At 45.3% G+C, this 12,259-nt stretch overlaps 1 protein-coding gene across 1 annotated transcript in view; it reads left to right on the forward strand.

Moving 5' to 3' along the window:
• Positions 1-3,762: 3,762 nt before the first annotated feature.
• pcdh10b (protocadherin 10b) overlaps positions 3,763-12,259 on the forward strand; it is a 15,047-nt gene continuing 6,550 nt past the window's right edge. The window contains exons 1-3 of the mRNA XM_063190614.1: positions 3,763-6,795; positions 7,916-7,974; positions 8,471-8,577. Of these exons, the coding sequence (XP_063046684.1) occupies positions 4,246-6,795; positions 7,916-7,974; positions 8,471-8,577 (2,716 nt within the window). The 5' untranslated portion in view covers positions 3,763-4,245. The remainder of the gene's footprint in view (positions 6,796-7,915; positions 7,975-8,470; positions 8,578-12,259) is intronic.

Consider the following 12,259-nt stretch of genomic DNA (forward strand, 5'->3'; position numbering starts at 1 on the left):
AGAGATCTGACTTTGTGAATATATATATATATATATAGTAAATATAATTATGTGCAATTTTGTGTGTAATATCTATGTGTTTTTTTCCTGTGTGTATGTATGATACTGGACACCTTAATTTTCCTCGGGATTAATAAATGATAGCGGCCAACTTTACTCTACTCTACTCTACTGTACTCTACTCTACTGTACTCTATTCTACTCTACTCTATATTTCCCGAAATTCAAATTCAATTCAATTCAATATCCTGTTGGGGTGGAGTCAATTCAAATTCAAATCCACTTCCTGAATTGAATTAAGTTCAGAAATTCTGTATTTTGTACAAACCTCTCTCTCTCTCTTACACACACACACACACACACACACACACACACACACACACACACACACACACACACACACACGCACACGCACACGCGCTCGCACGCGCACACACACACACACACACACACACACATTCTGACAAGCACAGATGCAGAGACACATGGGCCTACCAGATTGGAGTGAGAGCATACATGTGTTTTACATTAATGAATTGCACTTAATCCTGTATGATGATGAATGATGTGATGATCGATAAGCTGTTTATGAACAAAGAAAAAAAACAGCTGTGGTGTTTCCTTTCACTCATGCATGTCTTTTTCTTCATTGCAATGATAATATCTGTATTTTAGGGAGATACTGTTCAAATAGGATAAGCATCAACATAAAACCTAACTGTGCTCAATCTTCTACACACAGCAAAGCATAAGCCTGCATTGTTGCTATAGCTTCCAATATGAAACATATACATATAGGCCTAAATATAGCCAAGTATGGTATAAATATAGTAAAAATATAGTACAGTACAAGTATAGTAAAAACATGACTGATTGTCACTAGTGTCCTCTTTGACATGAGATGACAGCATTGACATGATGCGTTGGGCATTTGAGTGCTGTTTCGATAAATATTTCCTTTTGTGAGTGAAATTAAGAATGTGTGAGAGAAACTAAGATGTGTTTTGTTGCTCTAAATACAAATTATTTTGAGAAATGAGAAATGCTGTTGTTTTCACTGTCGCAAATGTTGAGAAACATTCTGAAATGATATACTGAAATGATGTAAAACGTTTAACATGATGTGTACAGACATATGGTCAATTTTGCTGTCTTCTCATGCAGAAAGTGTACATAACATCAAAGCTCAGACACTGCAGACATACATCAGAGACAGACACTTTGAACTGTGAACATCCTATTCAATAAATGATCTTTAGACTCTGCTAGGAAGCAGTGCCCCTCTTTCCTTCTTTCCTTGCCAAGCCTTTCATTTGTGACCAAGTAGTGAAATATTTTGGGGAAGATGTTTTTAAAATACTTAAATTGACAAAAAATTGACCAGGAATAAGCAAGGACAGCAGACATCAAACATATAGATACAGACACCAGACAAATGCAGACAAATAGAGAGAGAGGGAGAGAGAGAGAGAGGAGAGAGAGAGGGATTATGATCTTCGGCTAGACATATAGAAAACACACAGACTCTAAATATTAACATCGAGGCAATGCCTCCCTCCTGTCACCTCTGGGCAGACTTGTCATTTTCTGCCCTCTATCCATTGTGAAGAAAACATCGCAGCCAACCATGGATCTCTGTGGATGTTGCTCTCTCTTTTGCCAACACTTTTTGCCTTCCAAAAAGGATTATTTTGGCAGCATTTCAGATCACCGTGAACAATGGGGATGAAAAACCTTTTGTTTATCTTTCGATCTTCTGCTTCTTCAAGTCACTGAGCATAACCTGCACATTTACAAGTGAGGAGCATCAAAAATGAGAAGGAAAACTGACAGCTGCCCATGGTACCTTTCTTATATCCCCCACCCTATGTTTTCATAAATATTGATGGTCTTTCTCAGTTTGCAGTGATAACAGAAATTCTGTATGATGAATGCCTTAGATGGAAATATGGAGGAGAAAAAAAACATTAGGCCTACAACTATTGCAACTGTTCAAATGAGGAGATAGTGTGTGCCTTTGAAAGGAATAATGATCGTTTTGCTGTTCTATTCCATTGTCAATCTGATTATCTAAATATATTCTTTGATTCACTCAACGGTAGGGCAGGATAATTAGTGAAAGTGCATGACACACAAGGCCTATTGCCACAACTGAATTTCATTTAAGAAATATCCTCTCAGGGGTCGATTTATGTTTACGCTTCTGTGCCACGTATTAAGGTTTGTTCTGGCAGTGGGCCGTGCAAAGCCCTCCTCTAAATGCGCTTTGCTTTAGAGGTGAGTGGTTTCATCTATCATTACTTTCGGCGTTTTAGAATGGAAAGCACAACGCTGCCGGTGAGTCCCGCTGGGGGGAGCTCCTGCTCTCTCGGTCCTCAAAGCCTGGCGCCTCTCTCTCCTGTGCGTGTTGGGATGGCAACCGTTTGAACTCCAGAAACAGTGGCAGCGTGAATATGGGGCTCAGTCTTACCGAATGAATACGTTTATTGCCTGCATGTTACCATTGGCAGCTGCACAGAAATCAAAAGTTATAGATTTTACAAAGAGATTAAACTGAAATAGAGGATGTTTTGAACAGCTTATTGCATGACTTTCCGGCGGTTAGGATGATTCAGTAGCCTAGACACGACAGTTGTAAATAGAATGAAAAAATAAACAACATGAAACTATTTTCATAGTGCTGCTGTACCACAAAAAAGACAGACACGGGCTATGCTTCTTGGGCCCAGTGTGTGTGAATAAACATTGCCGTCTGTATATTTTTGGTCACTGGGAGGCGCATGTACCCTGTGCTTGGTGAGAGTGCGGATGTAGTTTGCTGGTGCGTCGCAGCAATTTGGAGAGGGTCCGGTGGTGAGCACCGCCTCCTCCAACAAAGTGAATGTAGGATATCATTTGTCTGAAAGCCATCTAAATAGACTGTTACGCATACGCAAGGTCCTCATGGAGAATTGAAGCAAAACGGAAGTGATTTAGCCCACTAGACATGTAATGACAGTTCACAACAACGGACTGGTTTGTTTGTGGAGTTATTACAAACACGCAGGACCACGGTACTGGTGTTCAGAACACACACGGTGCTGCCAACCTCATTTCCAAACACGAATTCTAGCCACTATTGCCTACAACAATAACGACATAATAATTTAGGCGACATCCATATGTAGCCTATGTAACTGGGCTGCTGTAGGATTGTATTTACTCGCGTGAACTCCTGAATACAGCGAAAATCATTAGGCTACTTGGAACTGATGGCCGTGGTAATTGTATGGTCTGTGCTTGCCCTTGCCCCAAAATAAACCTACCTTCAGCGACATACAGATACTATGTGACAACGTGACAACCCATCCTATTTGCGATGATGAAAACAACACTGGCGCGTTTACACTATAGAAAAGCCGGCGACAGTGTGTATCCAATGAACTTATCTTGCGACTTCGAGATCTATGATAGCCTAGGCCTACTGTAGTGAGTTATTATAAAAAAGAACCTTATTTGTTATATCTAACTTCGTCACCTTGTTGTTCCCTAACGGACTTTCTCTGCTGCTCATCAGCTATTCAATTCAATGAGTTGAAATCCCGCAGCCACCGGCAGGGGCGGGTCTTCTGCTAGAGATGCAACTGGCATACTGAAGCACCAATGAGACGACTGTTCTGCCGGTGTCTATGCAAGGCATTGGCTGGCGCAGAAAGTGAGATGCGGAAAAACCAACTTGCCGACCGTCGGACCTTCAGTCCTGTGCGAGAAGAGACCACTGGAGCGCCCAAGAAACGGGGACAGTATAAAAAAAATAACTACAGTTTCGCAAATAAGTTAGAACAATAGCTACCATTTAACAGTATAATAGAAATAGCCACTATGGTACTTTTAAAACGTTTTGTCGAATTCAGAGAATGAATGGATTATGTTTTTTTTTCTCTTCTCCATCAAGATCAATATACTGACTTTAGTTATTGAGACGCATTCGTCATCATAGGAATGCGCGTTTGTGCCAGAATATCACGATTCTTCAGAACGCAGAGCCTGTGTGTTTGCTGAACTGGACTGCGCGGAGAGATAACGCTCTGGGGAACCGACCAACAGTGGACAGTGCACAGGGGCAGCATGGCTTTCTGCAGGCAGCTCTAATGTGCATGATTTGCGCCTATGTCCCGCAAGCCTTAAGAAGCTGCGCCTTAACGCGAGGAGTCGGTGATGGGAGTTTTGGAATAGATTCTTTCAAGTGCACTTGTTGGTTTGGAGATGGTTGTGTTTCTGCTTCTGCTGTGTCTTGCGAATGGCGTGCTCTCTCAGATTCGTTACTCGGTACCGGAGGAGGGGGAGCCCGGAACATTTGTGGGGAATATCGCGGAGGACTTGGGTTTGGACCTCACCCAACTCGCCACCCGCAGGTTTCAGACTGTGCCCAGTTCGCGAAGCCCTTACCTGGACGTGAACCTGGGAACCGGTGTGGTTTACGTCAACGAGAAGATTGACCGGGAGCGCATCTGTAAACAGAGTGCTACCTGCATGCTCCACCTCGAGGTGTTTCTGGAGAACCCACTCGAACTCTTCCGCGTCGAAATAGAGGTATTGGACATTAACGACAATCCGCCCGAATTCCCGGAGACTGACATTACCGTGGAGATCTCCGAGAGTGCCACCCCGGGCACCCGCTTCCCGCTCGAGACTGCCTTCGACCCGGACGTGGGCATTAACGCATTACGCACATACGACATCACCACAAATGACAATTTTTACCTGGATGTACAAACGCAAACAGATGGGAATAAATTCGCGGAACTGGTGCTGGAAAGGCCCCTGGATCGTGAACAGCAGTCCATTCTCAAGTTCGTGCTCACCGCAGTGGACGGTGGCCAGCCCCCGCGGACTGGCACCGCGCTATTAGTGGTGAAAGTGCTTGATTCCAACGACAATGTTCCCGTGTTTGACCAACCCGTCTATTCCGTTAGCCTGGCCGAAAACGCGCCTGTCGGGACTCTGGTTATTCAGCTCAACGCCACTGACTTGGACGAGGGACTGAACGGGGAAGTTGTGTATTCGTTTAGTAATCACATATCGAGTCGGGTAAAGGAGCTATTCGACATAGACGCACGGACAGGGAGGATAGAGGTGCGGGGAGATGTGGATTTCGAGGAGAGCAGCCTGTACCAGATCTATGTCCAAGCAAAGGATATGGGACCAAATGCGGTGCCTGCGCACTGCAAAGTTCTGGTGCAAGTGACAGATGTGAATGACAATGCGCCCGAGATCACCTTCAGCACAGTCACCGACTCCGTGAGCGAGAATGCTGCGACGGGGACAGTGATAGCGCTGCTCAGCGTCATGGACAAGGACTCGGAAGACAACGGACAGATTCATGTCGAAATCCTTGGCGAAGTGCCATTTAAGCTTAAAACCTCTTTCGGGAACTATTACACGATTGTCACGGACGGTGTCCTAAACAGAGAGAGCGCAGATTCCTACACAGTGACGGTCGTAGCCAGAGATAAGGGTTCTCCGTCTCTTGCCACAAGTAAATCGATCAAAGTCCAAGTTTCTGACGAAAACGACAATGCGCCAGCGTTTACGCAGCCCATTTACGATGTGTATGTGACTGAGAATAATGTCCCCGGTGCTTACATTCATGCTGTAAACGCGATAGACCCCGATATAGGCCGAAATGCGCAATTAAATTACTCCATACTGGAGTGTGACATACAGGGTATGTCGGTCAAAACCTACGTGTCAATCAACAACGAGAGTGGAGCTCTATACGCCCTCAGGTCATTCGATTATGAGCAGCTCAAAGACTTTAGTTTCACAGTCCAGGCGACAGACAACGGTATCCCCGAACTCTCGTCAAACGCCACAGTCAATGTGATTATAGTGGATCAGAATGACAATGCACCCTCGGTAATTGCACCACTGGGCAAAAACGGCACGGCCAGAGAGCCTCTCCCCCGCTCAGCTGAGCCCGGATACCTGGTCGCTCGCATCGTCGCCATGGATGCTGATGATGGCGAAAACGCACGGCTGTCATACAGCATCCAGAGGGGCAATGAAAACGGAATGTTCCGGATGGACTGGCGGACAGGAGAGCTAAGGACTGCCCGGAGAGTGTCTGCCAAGCGGGACCCCCAGCAGCTGTATGACCTGTTGATCGAGGTGAGGGACCACGGCCAACCACCCCTATCCTCCAGCGCCAGCGTGATGGTGACACTGGTGGATAGTGTGGTGGATGGCCCCAACGGGGACCGAAGTGGCACGGCCAAAGCCAAAGACAACAGTCTGGACCTGACCCTAATACTCATCATCGCTCTGGGCTCCGTCACCTTCATCTTCCTGTTGGCCATGATCGTGCTGGCGGTGCGCTGTCAGAAGGATAAGAAAATGAATATCTACAGCACGTGTCTGTCCAGCGACTGCTGCCTCCTGGGCTGCAGCGCGTGCTGCTGCGGCAGGCAGGCGAGGGCCGCGCGCAAGAAAAAAAAGCTGAGCAAGTCGGACATCATGCTGGTGCAAAGCGCTCACGCCAGCGCCGCCACCAACGCGGCTGTCAGCGTGGCCAGTGCGTCACAGGTGCCCGTGGAGGAGTCGGGGAGCTTTGGCTCTCTCCACCAGAACCAGAACTACTGCTACCAGGTATGTCTGACGCCGGAGTCCGCCAAAACCGACCTCATGTTCCTCAAGGCCTGTAGTCCGTCACGGAGCGCCGACACAGAACACAACCCGTGCGGAGCGATAGTAACAGGGTACACTGACCAGCAGCAGCCTGACATCATATCCAACGGCAGCATCTTATCCAGCGAGGTAAGGGCGCTCTATAAAAGGCTCAATACCTCATCCAAACTACCTACCCAGTATATAGTACCATGCTGCTACGGCTCAGTATTACATCAATAAAAGAACACAACTTTCTCAAGTTGAAAAAAAAAACTGTGGAGATGTATTGTAAGTGGGTTCTTAAGTTGTCACGGTCATAATGCAAATTGCATTTAAGCACGAGGAGTAATGCAGGAAGTGAGTGCGCTACATATCCACACCATTAGTCATGCTCTGGCATTTGGTTTATAGGCCTACATTGTTGGATACAACTCAAAATTACTATCAGACATATGCGACAGAACTGCCTTCAATCCCAATGAAATAAGTAGTAAAATAATACTAGAACATATCCTTTCGTTATTCATCAGGAATATTTAAAATACCCACATAAACAGGTTGATAACGTTTTGCTGGGAAAATGACAAATCAAGCATACACACATGCATAGAGAGAGAGAGAGAGAGAGAGAGAGAGAGAGAGAGAGAGAGAGAGAGAGAGAGAGAGAGAGAGAGAGAGAGAGAGAGAGAGAGAGAGAGAGAGAGAGAGGGAGAGGGAGAGGGAGAAAGAGAGAGAGACTTCCATTTCCAAATTGATTCCGGGAGGGATGCAGCCTATTTAGTCCTGTCTATCGCGAAAAGACAACAGCATAGTCGAGCAGACTACATTAAGCATCCAAAAATAAATAAATTAATAGAAATAAATTAATAATAGACGTCGCTTTGGCTCCATGGCAGCAGAACAGGTTTTGGGCCAGGTCCCTCAACCCTGGGCCCTCATTAGGCATGCCAAACACGGCCATGCAGAGTCACAGCGGAACAAAGATCCATCTATAGCTGTGCTGGGCTAAATGAGTAGTGCGTTTATTGGCTTTCTGAAACCGCTAGCCTAGGCAATGTGTGAAGGGAAACTGGCAAATAAAACCTCACCACAACATGCTTCTAAATAATGAAAAACACGTTTTAATTGTTATTATGATAAATGACATTATTAGCCTACTATTATTGTTAGGCCTGATATTATTATTATTGGTGTTGTTGTTTCTGATGATGATGATTGTGCCAATGCTAGTGAAGAAATCTATTTAATCGATGCCTTCATTTTTTAGACCAAACATCAGCGTGCAGAACTCAGCTACCTGGTGGACAGACCGAGGCGCGTGAACAGGTGAGAGCCAGCGCACCTGGAGCGTCGCCAGGTGTTTGCGAGGATGTTTCGCGAGCACATTAACATTTATTTCGTTTATCCAACATTAAACGGGTGTCGCACACATGCGAACTGCGGGGTGGCCGTTCTATGGCTCACTAGAGAGGATGGTGGTTATGTAAGTGGAGTTAAATGTATTCCCCCCCACCACCCCCGCTCTTCGTAGTGTAGTCAGCAACTCTTAACCACCCATCTCCCCCCAAACGCCCGTGGTCTCTAAACTATTTGATTTCCTCTGCTCATTTGGCTTTAAGTCAGGTCATGAGTATTTCAATAAGCTAAAATGTGTCCGGGGAGTAATTTCTCAACAACAACATTATAATGTGGTGATGCTGAATGGTCTCCCCTTACCACGACATGTGCTGTCTTATCAATTCCCTATACTCTGAGCACCACCGTTTTGCACCTGAAATGCTTACCTTTTTCTGTTCTAATCCACACTCTATCTCTTTGGCAGTTCGGCCTTCCAGGAGGCGGATATTGTGAGCTCCAAAGACAGCGGCCACGGGGACAGCGAGCAGGGAGACAGTGACCACGACGCCACGCATCGACAGCACTCTTCGGGTGGGTTTTCAAGCCTATTTTCCTCTTGTTTAATCGATTTTCGAGCAGTTCATCTGACAGCGCGCGGGCAGAGGAGAGGATTTTGTGGTGTTGTGCAGAAGGCTACGGCTAATAAAGGCATGAAATGTGTATGTCCATGAGCAGCCTACCATGCAGTCAGTCCTCACCTCCTCCCTCTCTACCTTAGCGAGTTGGCTGGCTTGCTTGTAAAGTCCGCTGTGTGGTGCTGAATGGACAGCGGCATGCAGACTTGTAGGGCAGCTGTTCATAGAGATAGTTTGACTAAAGTGTACGTTGAGAAAGTTAACTAGCTGCCAACATTTGCGTAACAAAATGACGTCGTGAAATGAAGTGAACATTTTTTTCTATGTGTCAGATGGAAATGTTTGAATCGCTTAGGACAGTCTCTCATCAGAATAGACAATGGTTTCAGTCGGCCTGTTTGTAAATAGTGTGCGGTTAATGAGGGCTCCTGGCGGTCTGTCCCATTAGTCCCTTTGCTAACTCGCTAAAGGGACGTGACGGAATTTAGAACAGGAGAGGGTTAGCCCCCTCATTGGCGGTGTGGGAACGAGACCAAATAGGTTGTGTCGCAAACAAACAAACGATTCATTGACTGCGCACTCCCCCACCCTTTTTTCCTCTAACCCACTTCTCTAGCCCCCGCCTCCCTGCCCCCGCCCGGAGGCTGCTTTGCCCCTGTCCTCCCCTGCCTCCGCCACGCATTCCATCCTTTTATCTCGCCACCTACCCAAGCTCTCGCACAACCCCATTTTCCCCCTCAGAGAATTCCAAACTCGTTGATCATGATCGAAGTTGATCAGGGGCTTTGTCACCGATTACGCATCATTTGAAATCATTTGTGTGTCATAGTTTGGCTGGCAATGTAAGTAAATAAATGTGAGTTAATAAAAGAGTAAACTGCATGCAGCATCTGTTTTGAGGTGACACTAAGGGAAAGTGGTACGACTATGTGGCTCCTGTGTCATGTTAATGGAACAACCCAGTGTACAAATAAACACAAATCAAAAAGATGAATCTTATTAACATTAATTTGGCTTTGGTGAGCATATGCCCCCGATTGCTATTTTGGAAGGCCATATGCCGCAAATGTAGCATTCAGTTGCACCATCAGACCCGCAGATGACCATATTGTCCATCACGCACTGCAAAGTATGCGCAAATGGCACTACATTTTACTTGGTCAACTATCTGCTGATTTCCCTCCCTTCTTCTCACGGAATCCATCTGTCTTTTTGAAGTGGGTCTGCTTGTCCTCGGGCTGTTTTTCTTCTAGTTGTTTCCATCACTGTTACAGTTTGTCCTGGTTTGTGCAACACAGGACTATCTCTTTGTTGGCGCTTATTTTCTGTCTGGATTAATTTCGCGACATGCCGTTTTGTTTGATTAAGTTAATTGCCTTCTGTTTGGTTGGGAGTGTGACGACATTGTGGGAGTTCTAAAAAGAGATGGTGGAAGTGAAGGTGGATAACATCAGCTTATCTCTCTAGACGTATTTATTTTAACAGGATGTCGTCAGCCACTCATTTTTTGTCGTCTGTAGCCTATATGTTTTGTGAAAAAAAAGAGTTATTTCCAGGCCGTGACTCAGTCCACTCTCGCTCTACACTCATAATGCATTTTCTGGGAAACTTCATTTCACTAAATGGCGGAGCTCAATCCTCGTCTGCCAGGATTTGGCTCTGCCGATGTAAACTCCTCTACTGTCATTACCCTATAGCGCTTAAGATGGAGGTCAACTGTGTCAGCGCTCAATATCGGCTCTTTTAATATCATCAGAAGGGAAAACCGATAGTGGCTGAGATGTTGTTAGGGATTACTTTCAGCTCGAACGTGAACTAGGTTAGAAGAACCATTTAAATGAAGTATTGAGGCTCTTAAAATGCTGGTGTATCTCAAGTATGTTATGAATCTTAGTAGGGTCTCCCAATACTGGAAAAAAACCTTGCCCTCTTCATCCACCCCCCTCCCCACATTTTTTTCCCTCTCTGAAATTCTCTCATTCTCTCCATGCCCTCCCTTCATTTTCTCTCCAGCAGCCTTCCATGTCGCAGTAAATCCCTCATTTGGGCTTCTGTTCACGTTATCACCACGGTAACAGCTCGCTGATCAGTAATTTATTTCGAGACCTCTGCATACCAATTAGCAAATGAAGGTTATTATCAGACTTTGGTTTACAGTTCCCTCCACTCAAATCAGAGGCTCGTAGAGGAGGCGCTGTTGGAGAAAGATAGGGGTCACTGATTTCAGAAAACATCACTTTGACTGTCTTTTCATCTGCACTTTAATCATACCACGCCCCCCTGCACACATGCACGAAAGCGCTCGCACACACACACACACACACACACACACACACACACACACACACACACACACACACACACACACACACACACACACACACACACACACACACACACACACACGCGCGTGCACGCACACACACACACTTCAAACCAAACCCATTTTCCTTGTGGCCAAGGCCGACTTGTTGACATAGGTCTTGTACAAGACACAAAACAGACAACGGGCCATTGGTTTACCATTTGGCTTAGCCTTTTGCTGTCTGCATTGATTCACTTCACCGCCTCTTCTGCATGTCACCCAGGGGCACTAATACCTCTTCTATTTCATATTGGCTTTGATCCGGATCTTTCTCAGGAGGCAGCCTTTGCAATATTCCTCTCCTTTTTTTAGCGAGTCCTTCAAATGCCACTTGCGGTGACCCCCCAATGTATGCGGAACATATTTGATTTCATCAAATGTCAAGAAATATTGAGATGTCTCCGTGTGATTATGTGTTTTGAAATTGGTGGACTGGCCTTTGGTGCTCTTATCATTTGTGGCGTCCTAATTTCATGCCCTCTTTCTCTCCTTTTTGTCTTTTTCGCTCGCAAATACTCTTTTGGCACGGTCTGTTCTTTCTCTTGCTTCCTCTCTCTCTTTCTTTCTCTCTCTCTCTCTCTCTCTCTCTCTCTCTCTCTGTCTCTCTCTCTCTCTGCATCCCCAACCCCCCCTCTCGCTCCCATTCTCTCTCTCTGACTCTTTCTTTCTTTCTTTCTTTCTTTCTTTCTTTCTTTCTTTCTTTCTTTCTTTCTTTCTTTCTTTCTTTCTTTCTTTCTTTCCCACACCTAATGATGTGCACCTTGCCTAGCTCTGTGCTCGTCTGGACTCGAATTCATGTCTTAAGGCAAGGGTGCATGCCCGTAAGGAGAGGAACCATACCTTTAAAACATGCCTTTAACTCACTAATCAGCCATAGCTTTTCTTCTTATCTGGGCAATAAAAAGGGTAAGTGTAGTATTGCTGTTTATTTTACAATGGGTGTGGTTTCAGATCACCACAGCACTGAATATGGCATCTGGATGTTAACATTTCCTTTTATTTTTGGTAAAATCTACATGTAATTGTAGCCTACGTCATAGATTATGCATGTACTGTAATAGCAATAGCTACCGACTTTAACTTAAGCGTGCATCATCAAGTTCGCCATGTCACATATAAGACACTTTTTTACACTGTACCTACCCATATACTATTATTGAGTAAAATAAGGTGTAACCTGCATGGATTGGATGGTCCATCACTAGTATGTTTAGTTACGTGTGGTGGAGTGAGGTTCTCTCACCATGCAAATATCTACTTACCGACTACCGTT

The sequence above is a fragment of the Engraulis encrasicolus genome, chromosome 23, assembly GCF_034702125.1.
Source record: "Engraulis encrasicolus isolate BLACKSEA-1 chromosome 23, IST_EnEncr_1.0, whole genome shotgun sequence".
In the NCBI taxonomy this organism is placed as follows: Eukaryota; Metazoa; Chordata; class Actinopteri; order Clupeiformes; family Engraulidae; genus Engraulis; species Engraulis encrasicolus.